Source organism: Podarcis gaigeae, assembly GCF_964106915.1.
Source record: "Podarcis gaigeae genome assembly, chromosome: 15".
In the NCBI taxonomy this organism is placed as follows: domain Eukaryota; kingdom Metazoa; phylum Chordata; class Lepidosauria; order Squamata; family Lacertidae; genus Podarcis; species Podarcis gaigeae.
In genome coordinates, this window is record NC_139692.1 from 38,941,033 (window position 1) to 38,958,913 (window position 17,881).

The window sequence follows — 17,881 nt, forward strand, 5'->3', positions numbered from 1 at the left end:
TGTTGACAAGGTGGAACCTGTGCAGAGGAGGGCAACCAAGATGATCAAGGGACTGGAAGCCAAGCCTTATGAGGAACGGTTGAAGGAGCTAGGTATGTTTAGCCTGGAAAAGAGCAGACTGAGAGGAGATATGATAGCCATCTTCAAATACCTGAAGGGCTGTCACATGGAAGAGGGGACAAGCTTGTTTTCTTCTGCTCTGGAGGGTAGGACTCGAACCAATAGCTTCAAGTTGCAAGAAAGCAGATTAAACATCAGGAAGAATTGTTCAACAGTGAAATGGTTTCCCTCGGGAGGTGGTGGTCTCTCCTTCCATAGAGGTGTTTAAGCAGAGGTTGGATGACCATCTGTCATGGATGTTTCAGCTGAGATTCCTGCATTTCAGGGGGTTGGACTAGATGACCCTCGGGATCCCTTCCAATTCTATGATTCTAATAAATAAATAAATGGGAGGAAGGAAGGAGGTGTGTGTCTCTGTGTGTGGTGTTTTCAAAATTGTTGTATGATGCTCTGAGTGGTTTTTAGATAGTGGGGTGTAGGTAGTTTTATATTACAGTATTATAATAAATAAGTATTCTGCCTTTAGCTGCTCTGAAATTCGGGCCCTTTTTACCCTTGGGTATAAAAATGTGATTATAGATTATAGGTATTGCTGCTGCTGCTGCTACTATTCCTACTATGTGATCATTATAAATACTGGTGCTATTACTAATAAATAATATGTCTCAAGATACAAATTTTTAAAAAGCACTTAATTAGAATGGCTAAGAAAGGGAATTGTGACAAGGTTTCTTCTAGGATAAAGTGAGATATGGACTGGCCAGGACTCAACCTAAAGAGGAGGCTTCATTCGCATGGCTTTCCTGCGGATTTGCAGTCTGCGGGCATCTACAGTAACTGGCAGGTTTTTCACTGTGCCTCCCCACTCCAGCCCCCAGCCCCCACCCCCAAATCACTCACCAGAGGGAAAAAGAGAGTTTGCGAACAGCTCTTCAAATATATCATGCAATAGTGTACCATGAATTTCTTGTGAACCGCGGTGGCGAAGCAGTTTTATTTATTTCCGCGACTTTAAATCAATACAAAGTAGAGCTCTCCATTCTGGAGCCAGGGATGGAGTGCGGGGAGAGAGAGAGTGAGGTTGGGGAGGAGGGGGGGGGGGTGGAATGAGTCCATTGTACTCTTAAAACTTTGGGGAAAGGAGATGACAGCTATATAATTCCATTTACCAGGCGCTTGGGGTTTTAATGTGGAGGTGACGGGGAACTCTTTCTGCGTTTAGTGCCTCCATATCTTCTAAATAAAAGATCTGCAGAGCTGATAGCGGGGGTATAGCGCTGGCTTTAATAATCTTCAAGCATTAGACCGAGCCAATATGTTCCCAAGTCAGGAAAGGTCCCCCACTGAACGCTCGTAAATTAAAAAGTGCAGGAGCAGCTCCCAAAGTTCCTTGATTAGAAATGCAAAGGCTGCAGTCTGTTTTCGGGGGTGGGGGGTGTGATCCGCTGTGGTGGGTGGGAAGGGGGTGGAATGGGAGATTGACCAAGAACTAGATAAGAGCCAGTTCTTGATCCTGGGGGTGCTTCCAGACAACCACCTTGTTGGGCATTCGTCCTGATTTGCTTGCAAGTAGATCAGCGCGGGTAGCGCTGTGGGTTAAACCACAGAGCCCTAGGGCTTGCCGATCAGAAGGTTGGTGGTTTGAATCCCCACAATGGGGTGAGCTCCCGTTGCTCGGTTCCTGCTCCTGCCAACCTAGCAGATCAAAAGCACATCAAAGTGCAAGTACATAAATAGGTACCACTCCGGCAGGAAGGTAAACGGTGTTTCCGTGCGCTGCTCTGGTTTGCCAGAAGCAGCTTAGTCATGCTGGCCACATGACCTGGAAGCTGTACGCCGGCTCCCTCAGCCAGTAAAGTGAGATGAGCGCCGCAACCCCAGAGTCATCCACAACTGGACCTACTGGTCAGGGGTCCCTTTACCTTTACCTTTAGATCAGAAGATGCAGGCTGTTTAATGAGCATCCATGCCGATTTGCTTGCAGCTAGATAGACAGTGTTTAGTGTTTAGTGAAACCCTGGAGAGCTGCTGCCTGTTAGCATGAACAGTACTGAGCAAGATGGGACCTGTGGTAGGGCTCACTATTAAGGCTGCATCCCACGTTTCGGAGTTGCATCAATGGAAGTGCCATCCCACACTTTCCGGTGTGTTCCCTCCCACCCCCAAATCCCTTTCCTTACTGGAAAAAGTCTGACCTTTCGCAGAAGTGGGTTTGTTGTGCAGGAGCTCCCAATAAACAATAATTGCGTAACCTGAATTTGCTGTGGTATGTGACTGAATCTCACTCAGAAACAGAGGCAGCCTGGAAGCGCCCTGAGCGGTGGTCAGGATCTGGTGGGAAATGTGTCATCAGACTGCTCAAGAACAGAGATCTCAATGCGTCTGTCAGATTCAACATATATGTGAGTGGGGATGTGGCCAGTAACTCCATGGAATGCCCAGGAGTTGTGTTTAATTTTCAAAAGAGAGGAAGCTTAAAAAAAAATGAAGAAAATGAAAAATGAAGGGACTCATTAAAAACTAATAATAAGCAGCTGTTAGATTTCTCTTTTCTGCTGCAAAACCCCATAGAGCAATCTTGCTAATTTAATTGTGTATTGGTTTGTTTTTTGTCTTAAATTTATGTAAGTTCTATATGTTTTGCTCAGCGTATGTTGGAAATTGTATGGTTTTGGTGTTTTTGTTTTTTCAAGTTTGTGACTGTATAATAAAGTAGTTGCTGTGGTTTTATTGTTAATTTCAGAAGAGAGGAAACTTTCTAAAAAGTAAGGGGACATGGGCCAGAAGTATCAAATATCTTTTTAAAGGTGCTTGGGGATGGTTTTAAAACCTCTGCAATAAAATACTTGGGTAAAAAAAATGTACATTTCTAATCTGCAATGTACAAACAAATCCATGAGGATGCCAGTGTGGTTAATGAACAGAATCAAGGAAGCTATAAAAGGCAAGAAGGCTTCGTTTAAAACGTAAAAGTCTTGCCCAAGCGAGGAGAATAAAAAGGAACATAAAGTCTGGCAAAACAAATGTAAGTTGACAATAAGGCAGGTAAAACACAGCGACAAGTTTGAGCAGCTTTTTGTTAAAAACATCAAAACAGGCAATAAAAAATGTCTTTAAATACACCTGAAGCATTAAACTAGCCAGGGAGATCATGGGGGCCATGAGATGTCAAAGGTGCAAAAGGATGTCAAGATGCTTACATGCAAATTTGGTTTTTTGAGGGAGGGCATCAGATAAAGGCGTTGAGAGGGAGAAACTTCCAGAGCTTAATTGCCAAATTAAAAAAAATTAACCTGTCGCTAGATCTGTGCAGCATACCCCTGAGAGTTCTTAAAATAACTCAAATGTGAAATTGTTGATCTTCTAACAAAACAGTCTAGTTTCCTTACCTTGAAAGTAGCCAACACAACAAGTTTTGCAAAAGTATCTGGGGGGAATGTAGGAAATTACAGGCCAGTTAGCATAACTTCTGCCGCTTTTTAATTGGTAACGGTAAAGGTACCCCTGACCATTAGGTCCAGTCGTGGCCGACTATGGGGTTGCGGCGCTCATCTTGCTTTATTGGGCAAGGGAGCTGGCATACAGCTTCCGGGTCATGTGGCCAGCATGACTAAACTGCTTCTGGCATACCAGAGCAGCGCACGGAAATGCCGTTTACCTTCCCGCCAGAGAAGGGACCTGTGGTAGGGCTCACTACTATACTTATACTTTGATGTGCTTTCGAACTGCTAGGTTGGCAGGAGCAGGGACCGAGCAACGGGAGCTCACCCCGTCGCGGGGATTCAAACCGCCGACCTTCTGATTGGCAAGTCCTAGGCTCTGTGGTTTAGCCCACAGCGCCACCCACGTCCCTCTTTAATTGGTAGAAAGTATTAATGTTGGGATATTTGAACCAAGGGTAGGTGACCTGTGGCCCTTCCTGGTGATCCAGTTAATATAAGAAGACCAAGTCAAGATTAGTCCTCATTGTCGTATAACTTTCCCCGCAACCATATTGGAACAAATCCTCAGTGAAGACTGAACATTGTCTAAACCTCCACATAAGCTTTGTGCAAGCAGACCCAAGACGAAAGCTTAACATAAACTGGGTGTCTGGAGGAGCATAGTTAAAGGATATAAACAGGTCCCTCCATCCCTGGACGTAGGTTTAACCACCACAAACAGCCCCCAGAAAAAACTGGACTGCATTTTCACTAACAAGAGCTACTGAAAAGAAAAATCAACACTCAAATGCTTGGGAGAAGGGAAGCATGTTTGCTGGACTCCAAAAACATGTCAACATTGGTACCAGGTGAGCCTCCCAAGGGGGTCATTCCACTGCTGGGGAGGGGAGCATTGCTGGAAAGGCCTGTTCCCTTGTTGACATCCTTTGGAAAGGCGCTGTAGCCCAAAATTTGTGGAAGGCAACAAGTTGGTGAATGCTGGACTAGTTGGTTAAGGCATTCCAATCCCAGTTTAACTTCGATTTTCCTTATCAGAGAAATTGAGGATTGTTCAGGGGAAAAGAAGCCCTTCCCGAAACACTGTTCTCCTTTTGTTTAAGGGTACACACTTCTTTTCTTTTCTTTTAAAACCAGGACCTGCCTTTGTTATCAAGTTGCCATTATTCCACCATCTAATAACTTTTAATGGGCAGGGCAGAAGTACTGATCGATGAGGCTGAAAGCTGTTAGGAGCTGTTCAAGGCTCAATTGTAGATAATTGGACTGGAACTTTTAACTCTTTTCTTTCTTTCGGCCTTAATTCCTTTTTTATTTCTTGCTTTTCTTTTCTTTTTTTGAGGGATTTGGATGTGTGTTGTTCATTCCTGGTTTTTGAGGCAGGGTTCACATTTTTCTTAAGCTGAGTACAGAGGCGGCTGCCACTGGACTGCCACCATTTTGTGGGTGGGGTTCAGCGTCATGCTAGCAAATTCAAGTCGCACAATTCACTTGGATTTGTAGATCTTGGGCAATGAGCCTTCTTCAAAAAACAAAACAAAAGCAGGACTATGCTCAGAACAGAAAGCAACTGGAAATGGGGATAGATGTTGCTTCCTGCCACATTCTGCAACTTTCCCACAAACTGATCAACTCACTAAATGGGTTGCCTGGACATGCCCATTGGCTCTGCAGGCATTGTGACTCAGCCTCCCCTTTTTAGCCAGAAATTGCTGACCCAGAGGCTCTAACTGGATAAGGCAATTTATTTCATATTTTTCTCTCCCATCCTTACACCTCTGAAAGTTTGTTTTGTTACTCATCTCCTGTAATTTCTTCTCCCCACTATGCACACTTAACCTGTCCCTTATCTGCGATCCTCTCTGCACAAACTTCCAGTTTCTTTCATCCCTCCTTTCTGCCCCCCCCTTTTAAAAAATTGCTTTATTTGTCCTGTAACAGCTTTCCTTTCTCGTCCTTACAATTCCCAGTTGTCATCACCATCATCACTGTTAAAATTAACTGTTTTCTTTCCTTCTGGTTTTGTTCAATACTGTCACTGGTCCTTTTGCGCTAGAGGGAGACCTTCCTCTTCCTCTTAATCTCTTCTCGTGCCCGCACCCCTGAACTTCTCTGCCTCCCCCCCTTTACTCAGCATGCAGGGAGTTAACCGGTGCTGGAGTTGGTCCAGCCACAGAGTCTACCAATCCACCAGGGGGCAGCAGTTAGTGGGGTGCTGTGGAACTGAAGCCCACAATTGGTCCCTGGCCAGCCATTACAGAAACAGAGGGACAGCTTAGGATCATAGAGTTGCAAGTGGCATCACCTGCAGTGCAAGAATCTTTTGTCCAACCTGGTGATCGAATCCACATCCTTGAGATCAAGAGTCTCATGCTCTACCGAATGAGCTATTACTGATTATCATCTTCCAAAGCAACTGCTCTATTCTGAACATAAAAATGGAAAGCGTAATGCTGGTGGTCAACAGAAGAGGTTTAAAGACTCTCACAAGGCAAATCTTTAAAAATGCTGTATAAACACCAACAACTGGGAAACATTGTCCTGCGAGTGCCCCAATTGGACAACAGCCTTTTCCAAAGGTGTCATGGGCTTTGAAGATGCTCATACTCAGGACAAAAGGGAGAAATACGCTAATAGGAAGGCACGCTTGGCAAACCCTCATCGTGATCAACTCCCACCCGGAAACCAATGTCCCCACTGGGGAGGGACGTGTGGATCCAGAAGTGGCCTCCACAGTCATTTATGGACTCACTGTTAAAACCATGTTCATGGAAGTCATCTTACTCAGGTTCTAGTGATTGCCAAAGAAGAAGAAGACTCATTGCTATTTATTAATTTGTATCCCAATTCATGCCCAGATGGCTTCTAAGCAGTTTCTAGGTTTGCCATATTTCAAAAAGTGAAAATCCGGACACAAAATTTTAAAGCTATTTTTAAGGAAAATTGGCAAAAACGGCACTGCTGACATGGGTTGCCATACGTCTGAGTTTCAGTAGGGCACTTTTGGTGGTCCCACATTCACCCGAGGTTTGACTGGCCTTTACCAAGCAATGAATCCTTAGCGTATAGGCCCTGCCCTGTGCAACTCCTTGCCGATTGGCAGAAGCCACCTCCCCCTGGTTTTAGATGCCTTCTGGACATTACGATATTCAGCCAGGTCTTTCGAACCTGAGGTGATTTTGCCAACCATCTCTTACTGATGTGTGTGCTAGGTTTTTTTAAATTGTGTAATACTGTGTTTTTAGCCTTTTCATTGTGATCTTTTATATGAGTGTTTTGTAAATATTTAAATTTTAAAAAATGAAATCAAATACACACTTTCGTGATTAAAATAGATGATAAAACAATCCTGATTAAAACAGCACAGCTACAAAATAGGGGTGATTCAGGGAAAGAGCTCAAGGGAACACCTGTGTTAAACAGGTGTATCTTCAAAAGCTGGCAGAATGCCAGTAGAGTTTAGACAGAGAAATAAATAGAAAGTGGACCTAAATCTCCGCCAGCCACCAACAAATCCCAGTGCTGCTGGGAAGCAAACTAGAGTTGTTGCAACCGTTTATCTGTAGACGGTGTGGACGGTTCAGGTTTACTGCTGCTGACAAGCCTGGGAAATGGCTTGATATATATACAGTCTGCTCAAATCCAAATAATTTATTATACGGTCCCAGACCTGCTAAAACAGACGATATAAAGAATAAAAACATGAGCATTAACACATAGGCTTGTTTAAAATATGATATAATACAAAGGATAAAACATACACGTATTTAGAATACCATACGGTAAAAAAAGGTACAAAGCTAGGATACAAATTGCAGTTAAAACGAGAGTACCAGCTGAAGATACGAGACCTTTGAGCAGAGAAGAGGCTGTACTTAAGATACTTATTTGTACCAGCCAATAAATATTTTGGGGACTGTTCTGGTGTCCTTCCTGGGTGCTCCTCACAAGGGGGCAAAGTAATCTCTTAATTTTCCTCTCTGTGAAGCTTATATTCAAAGGAGACATGGCCCATCACCCCAGGGACACAGATGATCCTTGTTTGGGGACACCTAGATAACGCTCTTCCAGTATTGCAGAAGAGAAAGAGAGTTAGATCTGGCCCTAGAAAAGGCATGGCAATACTTGGGGATAGTAAGATGATCCAGATATGTAGCACATGTAGGAAATTCAAACATTAAGCCCAAATATATTGGAGGACAAGTTCTACAAGCACTTGATAAAGAGTATTGGCAATCAATATCCTTGATCCGTTGTTCCAGAATAGATTTTACAACAGAATTATCTTGTGTGCAGAGGAAACCCGTAGGGAAGCCTAATGCATGCAGTTTAATAATAAAACCTTTAAACCGTAGCTGATAGTAACATCTTCTTGTAAGAAATAAAGAGAATATGAAGTTGGATCAGCATAAGCCACTTTTTACCAGTATCGCAAGGCACGGGACCAAGCCTTGAATTCTTCAGATGTGAAGCCAGCCTCAAAGCCGTAGCCTAGCAGTTAACACACATCTTGGTATTCCAAAAAGTTCAAAAGAACATTCTCAGCAATTGAATCAAAACCCTTGAACCCTATACAGCAGCTGAAACAAGACTTTGGTCTTACATACTTTTACAGCAGCAAGAATAAGTTGTGCTCTCTTAGTAAAGAAAAATGGCTGTATAGCCTTAACAGTATTCTGAACTGCTTGTCCTGCCGCCCTTGTATGGGTAGCCCAGGAGAGAGTGGAAGAAAACATAATGCCCAGGTCTCTAAACTTCTTGACTTGGGTCTATACGCTGACCATCATTTGTTATCCACTTATTAATTGATCTGCATCTAGAAAACGCCATGGTTTTTAATTGGTAATTTTTATTTCACAAAAGTTATACACCTTTTCATTGCAAAAGAACCTCAGAATAGTTTACAAAGTGATTTAAGGCCTGTTTTGGACAGTGGGACTTCAGTCCGTGTCAGTTTTGGTACATGGCAGACAGGTACTAAACAGTTCCCAATTAAATTAAATAGTATAGGAACTAATATTCAACCCTGACAAATGCCCTTATTGGCAAGGATAGGTTTTGTCAAATTACCCTGCAACCCACATCTTATTCGAAGTGTAAGTGATGAAAAGTTGTCTTTTATCAATGGTGGTGTGGGACTTGGTCCATAGTCTGTCTCTTGAAATTGAACAACAACAAACCAAATCCAGAAGGGTTCATATATCTCTTTGCCAGGTGGCTTAAGACTAGGCAATAGTCAAGAGGTGATTGGCCCTTCCTAAAACAGGCCTGTTCATTGGTACTGTTGCCCTTTTAAAACCCTGTTTTGGAGATACAGATAAATAAACAGCTCCTGCCCTTCTTCGTTTCCTCTATTCCCAAGTGCGTCAAGATGCTTTGAGCAAATGAAATGCCCGGCTTAATGCTGGATCTGGGTGCCATATTGACTAGTCAATATATTTACTTGACAACAGAGGCATGGTGGATCCAACTGCATTTGAAAGCTAGTTGGTGGGTGTTGGCTCACTTAATTTGGGCGGGAAATAGATGAAGGATTTCTCTCCATACATTCTCTCCTCTAGCTTCACCTCTAACATCACTACCTCACTGAAGCTGAAGATGGTTTGGAGGAGAAATCACTGCTTGTGTTGTGTAGCCAGTGTTAGAAATTCCCCAAGCGCCAGGCATGTTTTGCTACTGGTGCGGGTCCAATTGCAAAGCAAGTGAAGATGTCTTGTCACCAGATGTGGTGACTGACATCTCCACTATCTGGTCAGCCAGCCAATTTGTGGAGATGTTGCTGTTTTATTCTGGATTGTTTTATTTGATGTTTTCATGTGTTGTAAACCGCTTTGAGGGTTTTTTCTTTAAAATGTAAAGCGGTATAGAAAGGAAAGGAAAGGAAATTAAAATTAATAATAGTAGTACTAATAATAACAGCAAATTTCATAGCAAAAAAATAAATAAAAAATAGTCACAAGACAGTCTGCCGTGGTGACCATAACCTACATTTAAGGTTCAATTTAGTGATTAGCTTATATATCTGAGTTTCTAACACCAGTATGTATGCTCCTTTTGCTGCTGCCTCCAGTCAAACAGTTTGGGCAGGGTTTTGTATTAAAAAAAACCTATCAGACCCATTTTACTGGGGATAGGGGTGATGACGTCTGAGAGAAAACAGTAATTCTCTATATGGGCAATCTGCAGGCTATGAATGAAAGATTGTTTAAATAGTTTGGATGCAAACAAAGGATTTAAAAGCAGCAGGTGGGGGAGGTCAGTATTCACAGGCCGCAATTATCAATCCAAGAGGAGACCTGTCAAACACTGGGAGGCCTGCGAATACTAGTCGAGGAAAGGCTAAGGTGAGAGCAATGAGGACTCCATCTTTAATTATTTGCCCTGAGCCAGCTGTGTTGCCTGGGGTGGAAGCGGCCTGTCAGATATCCACAGTTTCTTGGCTAGTGGATGGGGAACCTGAGGGCCTTTCTGTCCGGCCCTTGGGATTTTCCCCAGACCCTGCCCTCCATTCTCTGCTCCTCTTTCTGCGCACTTTTGCCTGACAGGAATGTTGTCCTTGAAGTGTGGCAATGCCTTTGACTAGTTGGCTGGAGGATGGAGAGATGCGTATAGAAACCTCTGACTTTTTCATGGCTTGAATGTTTTCATTGTATTTTTATGTTCTGTCAGAAGCCGCCCAGAATGCCTGGGGCAACCCAGTCAGATGGGTGGGGTACAAATAAATTATTATTATTCCACTGTTCAAAGATCAGAGCCACACCAGTTGCTATGCTCACTTTAGCCTCTGTCCTGCCCACCCCAGGAATCCCCACGCTGTGAAGGTTGTCTATGGTTGAAAATGCAGCCCTCAGTCCGAAGACACCTCTTCATTGTTCCTCTAGTCCAGGAATGGAAAATCTTGGGCCCTCCAGATGTCGCTGAACTTATTTATTACATTCATATACAGTGGTACCTCGGGTTAAGAACTTAATTTGTTCTGATGGTCCGTTCTTAACCTGAAACTGTTGTTAACCTGAGGTACCACTTTAGCTAATGGGGCCTCCCGCTGCCGCCACACCGCCACCACACGATTTCTGTTCTCATCCTGAAGCAAAGTTCTTAACCTGAGGTACTATTTCTGGGTTAGCGGAGTCTGTAACCTGAAGCGTCTGTAACCCGAGGTACCACTGTACCACTTTTATTTTCCAAGGATCTCCAGGTGGTGTACATGGTTCTCCTCCTCCCCATTTCATCCTCACAACAACCCTGTGAGGTAAGCTAGGCTGACAGGTGGTGACTGGCCCAAGGTCACCCAGCGAGCTTCATGGCTGAGTGGGGATTCGAACCCTGCTCTCCCAGGACCTAGTCCAACACTCTAACCATTACACCACACCGACTACGACTCCCATCAGCCCCAGCAAGCGTGGGCAATGGCCAGGGATGGTTGTAGGGCAGCAATGTCTGGAGGGCCACAGGTTCCCCACACCTGCTCTGAGGCCTAAGAGGAAAGGGGCGAGGGACAATGAGACACCTGCCTCTAATAATTCAGCTCGTGCCGGTTGTGTTTCCTAGTTTGCTTTTGTTTTGGTCAGGAGTGTGCGGAGGCGTCTGTGGTTGCGCACGCATGTTTCTCTCCCTCCCTCCCTTTTTGTTTTGTTTTGTGCGATCTAAATGGAACCAGGTACATAATGCCACCTTCCCCACCCCCTCCCTCCCACCCGCCCTGCCTGTTGGAAAGACTCGCGCCATAAAAATAACAAATGGCGTGTATTTGCTCGAATGTCAAAGTTATGAGTTTATTTTGTAATGATGTGCTCCTGCCTTCATGAGGTAAACTGGCCGTGGCAGAGGTGTTATTAGTAATATGGACCCAGCAGAGCAGAAAGCCGAGTGACCGAGAGATCAGTGTATCAGTCAGCGAAAGGGCAAATGGGAAGAGACAGCGGGAGAATGGGAGCAGAGCTGTGCGGCGCTTGGGCTGAGATTAGAAGAAAGGAGCAGTGAGAGAGAGGAAGAATTGAGAGACCGGTGGTCAGAGGCTCATTTTAATGGACCCCTTCGAAGGAAAACTGCCGGGGAGGGGAAAGAGTTGCACCTGTCGGCGTGGTTTGAAATTGTTGACTGAAAGGTGTGTGCGCAGGCACACAAGGTCTCGTTTTCAGACTTGCTCCTTTCAAGGCCTCTCCTGCGTTGTATACGTCTTTGGCTCTCTGCCGCAGTTTCACAGTTGTGCCATGCAAAAAAACACAGCTTTTGTTATGTCTCTTTGGTTGCCAAAGCGAGTTTCTGGTCCCTAGGGGTAGGAAGGTGTTAAGCTTCAAAAGTGCGTGGATGAAATCTCAGCCCTGAATTGGAGAGGGACAGAGAGGAGGAGGAGGAGGAGCAGCGGGTAGAAGATTTCGAGCATTTCATGGAAGCATAGAATTGTAGAGTTGGAAGGGTACCTTGTGGATCAATTCTAGCGCAACCCCTTGTAATGCAGGAATATGCAACTGTTGCAGACGGGGATTGAACCTGCAACCTTGGTGTTATCAGCACCGCGCTCTAAGCGACTGAGCTATGCAGGCTGAGCAGATGGGAGGGGTGTCCAAGAGCCAGCATAGTCCTTTGCTCCCTCCCCATGGCTGACATAATCAGAATAAATAATGCAAAATAAACAAACTCATTTAAAAATAAGGTTATCCACGGATGATATTGGAAGCACCATGAATTGTGTTGGAAGCAGTGTGCCTCTGAAAACCAGGAATCGCAAGTGGAGAGAGCTGGTGGCTCATCTGGTCCTACGTCTTATTCTCTCCTGTGGGAAGTCTGAACAGCAGGGCCTGAGTACAACAGCACTCTCCCCACTTGTGATTCCCAGCAACTCGCATTCAAAGGCACAGGGCCTCCAGCAGTGGAGGAACATAGCCAGTCTTCTGCAGCTGTTAGCTAGTCTTCTGCATTTGGTTTGTTTTCCAGCTGCTCTTTCCTCATTCCTTTGTGGCTTGGTGAGTATCTGGGAGTGGCTAAAATTGACCAAGGTTAAGAAAGGTTCATAAGCCAACAACAAACCATTCAGACTATGGTTTCTTGCCACTGAACAAGCCACAGATAAGCCACTGGGCAGGGTTTGATAAACCATGGTTTGGGGTTGTGTTGGGGCCAAAGAAACTATGGAAAAGCAAATGCTGCAAAAGGTTCTGAGAAAGAGGAGATGGGGAACCTGGAACTTTTGCTCTTCTCACAATAAACTATGTTGTGTTGTTGCATCTAGAGACTGCCATTGTATTGATATTTTCATACGGACATTTTTATATTGCATTCTGTTTGCTGTTCTAATGTTAGCCACCTTGATTGGCTCATTTTTCAGAAAGATACAGATTATACATTGCTTTTAAATTAGTGAATACCAGGCTGTGGTCTGGAAGCACGTGAAGGCACCATTTTGCTGAACCTAAGCAGGTCTGGGTCTGGTCAGCGCCTGGATGGGAGACCTCATACCATTCCTAGAAGCTGCTTTGGGTCCCATGATGGAAGAAAGTTGAGATATAAATGCAATAAAATAAAATACGGTGAATACTGGAGAGGGGACTTCACTGAAAACAATTGGAGTTTCAGGAATGATTTTTTTATATTGTGTGGTTAACAAAAAAAATCTCATAACAAGCACATGGTTAAAAGGTATCTATCTTTCCCTACCCCCTGCCTTCAAACAGGTGCTTGGAAGAGAGGTGTACACCTCCAACAACCAGCTGGGTGGGATCCAGATCATGCACAACAACGGGGTGACCCATAGCACAGTATGCGACGACTTCGAAGGGGTCTACACCATTCTTCAATGGCTGTCTTACATGCCAAAGGTATTTCTCTCCCTCCACCCCCTTTCAGCTCTTCTTGCATTGCTGTGGTTGGGTGATTGGCTCAAGGACTGAGCTCTGGGGAGGCCACAAAGATAATCGGTGTGCAGCTTGGGGTTGCTCCTAAACGGCTAGGAGTGCTTTTTGTCAGCTACAGCTGGTTTGCTAGCTATCGCCGTTCTTGGACAGAGATCACCTGGCCGTGGTGATTTGCTCATTGGGAACCTCAAGACTTGAATACCGCAATACACTCTAAGTGAGCTGCCATTGGAAGCTCCAGGTGGTGTGAAATGCTTCAGCTAGAACAGAATATCACCAGGACATAATGTTGGTGCTTAAAAGCTTGGACTGGCTTCCCATCCGCTAGTGGGCCAAGCCGTATTCATGTACAAGGCCCTTAACAACTTGTGTCTAGGACCCCTTTTGCCCTCCAAATGAGAATCAGGTTTTATCACTTCTATTTGGCATGGATTTCCCCCAAGGAACCTTGGGAATTGTCATTTCAGAATTCACTTGTTACTTTGCAAAATGGTTGTATGTTCAAGGCCGCATACTTGGCAGGGACTATTACTCAGTGGCAGGGCACATTCTTTGCCTGTCAAAGTCCCCAGTTAGCTCCTATTGGAAGGGTCATGGGGAAGGTGATGGAATAGCCCCTTCTTTGCCAGAGACCCTGGAGAGTTGCTGCTAGTTAGAGTAGACGGTCCTGGGATAGATGGGCAAAGCACTGGATGTGGTAGAAGGAAGCCCTCCTGTGTTCCTGCAACGTTTAACTGGCCAAACGTATGAGCATTTCAAGAATCTCATGTACCAACTTTTCCCTCTTCTCCTCCCCCCTTTCAGAGCGTTTTCAGCCCAGTCCCAATGATCACCGTCAAGGACCCGATAGATAGAGCCGTTGACTTTGTTCCCACCAAGACGCCTTATGATCCTCGCTGGATGCTGGCTGGACGCCCTAACCCAGGTACTTTAATTTCCAAAGAAAAGAGGAACTATCTGGGAAATGGTGGAGACGGGATAATTAATCGCTGCACTATCTATATCTATCTATCTATATCTATCTATCTATCTATCTATCTATCTATCTATCTATCTATCTATATCTATCTATCTATTTATCTATCCATCCACCCACCCACACACACACACACTAATAGCAAAATCACATTCAGTTGCTTTCTGTTAGCAGTAGATTTAAATCTTCAGTATTCTACACTATTTGGAACTTCTAGTTCAGTTCTCCAGCTCAGCTTGCTGGAAAAGGAGCTAGGGTCTTGCAAAAGGGCTGCTACGGGACTTGCCGTTAGGTTGCAGCCCATGTTTAGCACAGAGCCTGCAAACTTTTTAAGGAGCTGAGGCTTTGTAAGTCACGTTGCTTTAGACCTAGGAACTCAGCTGCCATAGGGCACTCTCCCTCTGTTAGGAGTAATATCCTCTCCAAATCCCAAGTGCAACGTTCTGTCTGCTGTGCGCTAATCCTGTATGTCAAGAGAGAGAAAGCCCAGGCCCAGGGGCCACAGACAGCCCTCCAAGCCTCTCTGTCTGGCTCTGGGGACTCTTCCCCTGGCCACGCTCCACACCAGCCCTGTTTTGCACCCTCAAGTGTTTCTTATGTGTCCTTGAACTCTGATGACGTGTCTTGTGAGCATGTGCAGAAACCAGCCTGCTGTACAAAGGTAAAATTTACCTTTCTTCCTCCCCACACTCTTTGCTTCTGGCCTGCCCACCCCTAGTATCTCACCCCTAGGAGTGAAAGGGCTGAAAAAGCTTCCTCAGCCCTGCTATATACAAATAATGATCTTATTATTTGACACCATCCCTCTGGAAGAGGGAGAGCTGGCAGCAGGCTTAGGGGCACCCCAAGGTTTGCAGAAGCACAAAAGTACTTTGGGGTAGGGGAAAGCCCTGACGGGGGCAGCCCTGACTGTGAGGACTGAGCATACTCAGTGGTCCTGGAGTGCTGACTAACTGTTGAGAGAGGGGTGGAAGAAAGGGAGGATGGAATGGAGTATAATTAGAGAGGGTGTGGCCGGCTGCAACCCCAAATAGCACTCCACACAACAATGATTTATTGCAGGTCCCATGTACTGCTGCTGCAGTAGTTAATACTAACAATAATAACAATATTATTTGAATTTATATAGCTAATGCATACTCCATAAGCCCTATAAGGTAGGCCAATATTATTATCCCATATGACAGATAATGGTACCGAGAGAGGGCGGCTATCCTAAGGTCACCTAATAGTTCACTGCAGAGGCAAAATTCTAACCAGGTCTTCCTGAGCAGCGCCATCCTTCAGCAGCTGCACTTATCTGCTGGCTAGAATGGGATTTTTTTTGGCAACTTCTTTTTGGCTAATATTCCATCCTCTCCCTGCACCACCACCCACCCCGTCATCTTGCCGGCAATTCATCTGGCTTGTTGAAAGCATGCAGGTTCCAAATTGAGTGACTTCGAGTTTTTTAATTTAGTGGAGGCGTTAAGGGGAAGCAGATGATTCTCCGCGATAAGTTTAAAGGAGAGATCTCCTAGGTGAAAAGTTAAAGCCGTTTATTAGGAGAGATAGCGCCGCGATATTCTTCAAACTGACGCCCGATGCGAGGCCCAGAATCGAAACGATCAAGCTCTGGACTCGGCGATGGAGAGATAATTTTGAAATGGATGGTCACATTTTACAGCGGGGGGCCACGGAGCCAAGGAACATTAGAACATAGTAATTTCAAGTTTGGGCTTGATAAAACACTTGCCATCCCGCTGGAGTCAGCAGAGGTTGGCTTTGCTCGGATTCCACTTTTTTAATTGCTTTTGCACTTGGCGTTACAGGGCAAGGAGTGCTTGTTCAAAATTATAGCGTTGCAAAAGAGGCTGAGCACGAGAGGCCTCCCCCACCTCCTGCGTTTGTAGAGAGCCTGTGGGGGAAAGAGGCTTTTATATGAAGCACAATTCTCCTTGCTTAAGGGCAGTGGAGGTTTCCTCCCCACCCCACAAGGGAGAGGTATGGAAGCTGGCAATGCCTGCCTAGAGCCCATATCTTCTTGGCACTGATTTTAAGCCTGTTCCTCTTTCCCACTTTGCTCTGTTTGCATCCCTCCTAAACATATCAGGGGAGAGCCATAGCTCAGTGGCAGAGCATCTGCTTTGCATGCAGAAGGTCCCAGGTTCAATCCTGGGCATCTCCAGGTTGGGCTGAGGAAAAGACTCCTGTCTGAAACCCCGGAGAGCCTCTGCCAGTCAGTTTAGGAAACATTGAACCAAGGAGATTCACAAACAACTGAAAGCCAACATCAAACGACACCCACATTCAGAATATATAATAAACTAGACCTTTAAAACAGCATAACACTCTAAACAGGAGATTCAAGCCAGGAGATCAGCAAAGTGCTTGTCTCAATAGTTGCATCCAAAGTTATTATTATTATTATTATTCATTAAATTTGTATACCGCCCCTCATCTGTTGATCTAAGGGCGGTTCACAAGATAAAAACTTTAGCCCTGTTCAGAGTAGAATCATTGAAATCAATGGATTTGAATAACTGGGCTCCATTAATTTCAATAGGTATTTTCCAGGAACAGCTTACGTTCCTGTTGAACCCGGGACCTTCTTGTCTCCAAAGCCCATGCTTAGCCACAAAGAGATGGGAGCTCCCCCAAATGATCAGTCTATGTCTTTAAGAATTGGCTCAGTCTCGCTACTGCCAAAGCAGAGGAGGAGGAGGTGGGGTGGGGGAGAGAATTCCGGTCTGATAGCCTGGCTTAAAAGAAATTTAAAGTGCATACATTTTAGAAACCGGGGGAAAGCCTTGAAGAACAACCTCTTTTAATGCCTTGGCTGCCTTCTGACAAATGTTTGCCTTGTCTTGTGAGAAAGAGAAGGGGGAAAGGAACCACCCCGTAGAGTTATTTATTTAAAAGCAAGGCAAATTCCCTCTGCTCCCTGTGTCCCATCGTTTAACAGTAAATGATGCCTTCTGCTGATAAATGGCCCTCGCTATGCAGACGAGCAAATTAAAGAGACAGCCACAGCGGCTGGCAGCAGGCAGACATTTTCATAGCCTTTAATATATAACTTTTGGAGAGATTCACTTGGCATTGGCAACTTCTCTGAGAAAGTCTCTTTCAGAGTTTGCATTGGGCTCCCCATGTATTGATGGCAAGGTTAAAGGTGGCCTCTTTTTTCCCTCTATTAATGCATTTGTATCCCACTTTTCCTCCAAGTTTCTCAAGACAGTGTGCAGGGTGCTCCCCTCACAATGTTGTTATTATTATTTTGTTTATTAAATTCATATGCCGCCTTCCACCTGAAGAACCCGGTGCGGTTCACAACAGAAACATACAAAATGAGAATACCGAATACGAAACAAAAACAAACAAATGACCCCCTTCCCACAAACGCTTCTCACAACACTCCTGTGAGGTAGGGTAGGCTGCAAGACGGAGACTGACCCAAGTGAGTGTCATGACCACATGGGGATTTGAACCCTGGTCTGCCAGGTCCTAGTGTGACGCTCTAACCACTGCACCACACTGGTGTAGCTATAGCAGAGTTGCCTGTCTCCGGAGAA

At 44.9% G+C, this 17,881-nt stretch overlaps 1 protein-coding gene across 9 annotated transcripts in view; it reads left to right on the forward strand.

Moving 5' to 3' along the window:
* ACACA (acetyl-CoA carboxylase alpha) overlaps positions 1–17,881 on the forward strand; it is a 187,110-nt gene that overhangs the window by 135,367 nt on the left and 33,862 nt on the right. For all 9 annotated transcript variants that reach the window (XM_083714255.1, XM_083714256.1, XM_083714258.1 and 6 more), the window contains 2 exons: positions 13,175–13,318; positions 14,159–14,279. In XM_083714255.1, coding sequence (XP_083570381.1) covers positions 13,175–13,318; positions 14,159–14,279 — 265 coding nt within the window. The remainder of the gene's footprint in view (positions 1–13,174; positions 13,319–14,158; positions 14,280–17,881) is intronic.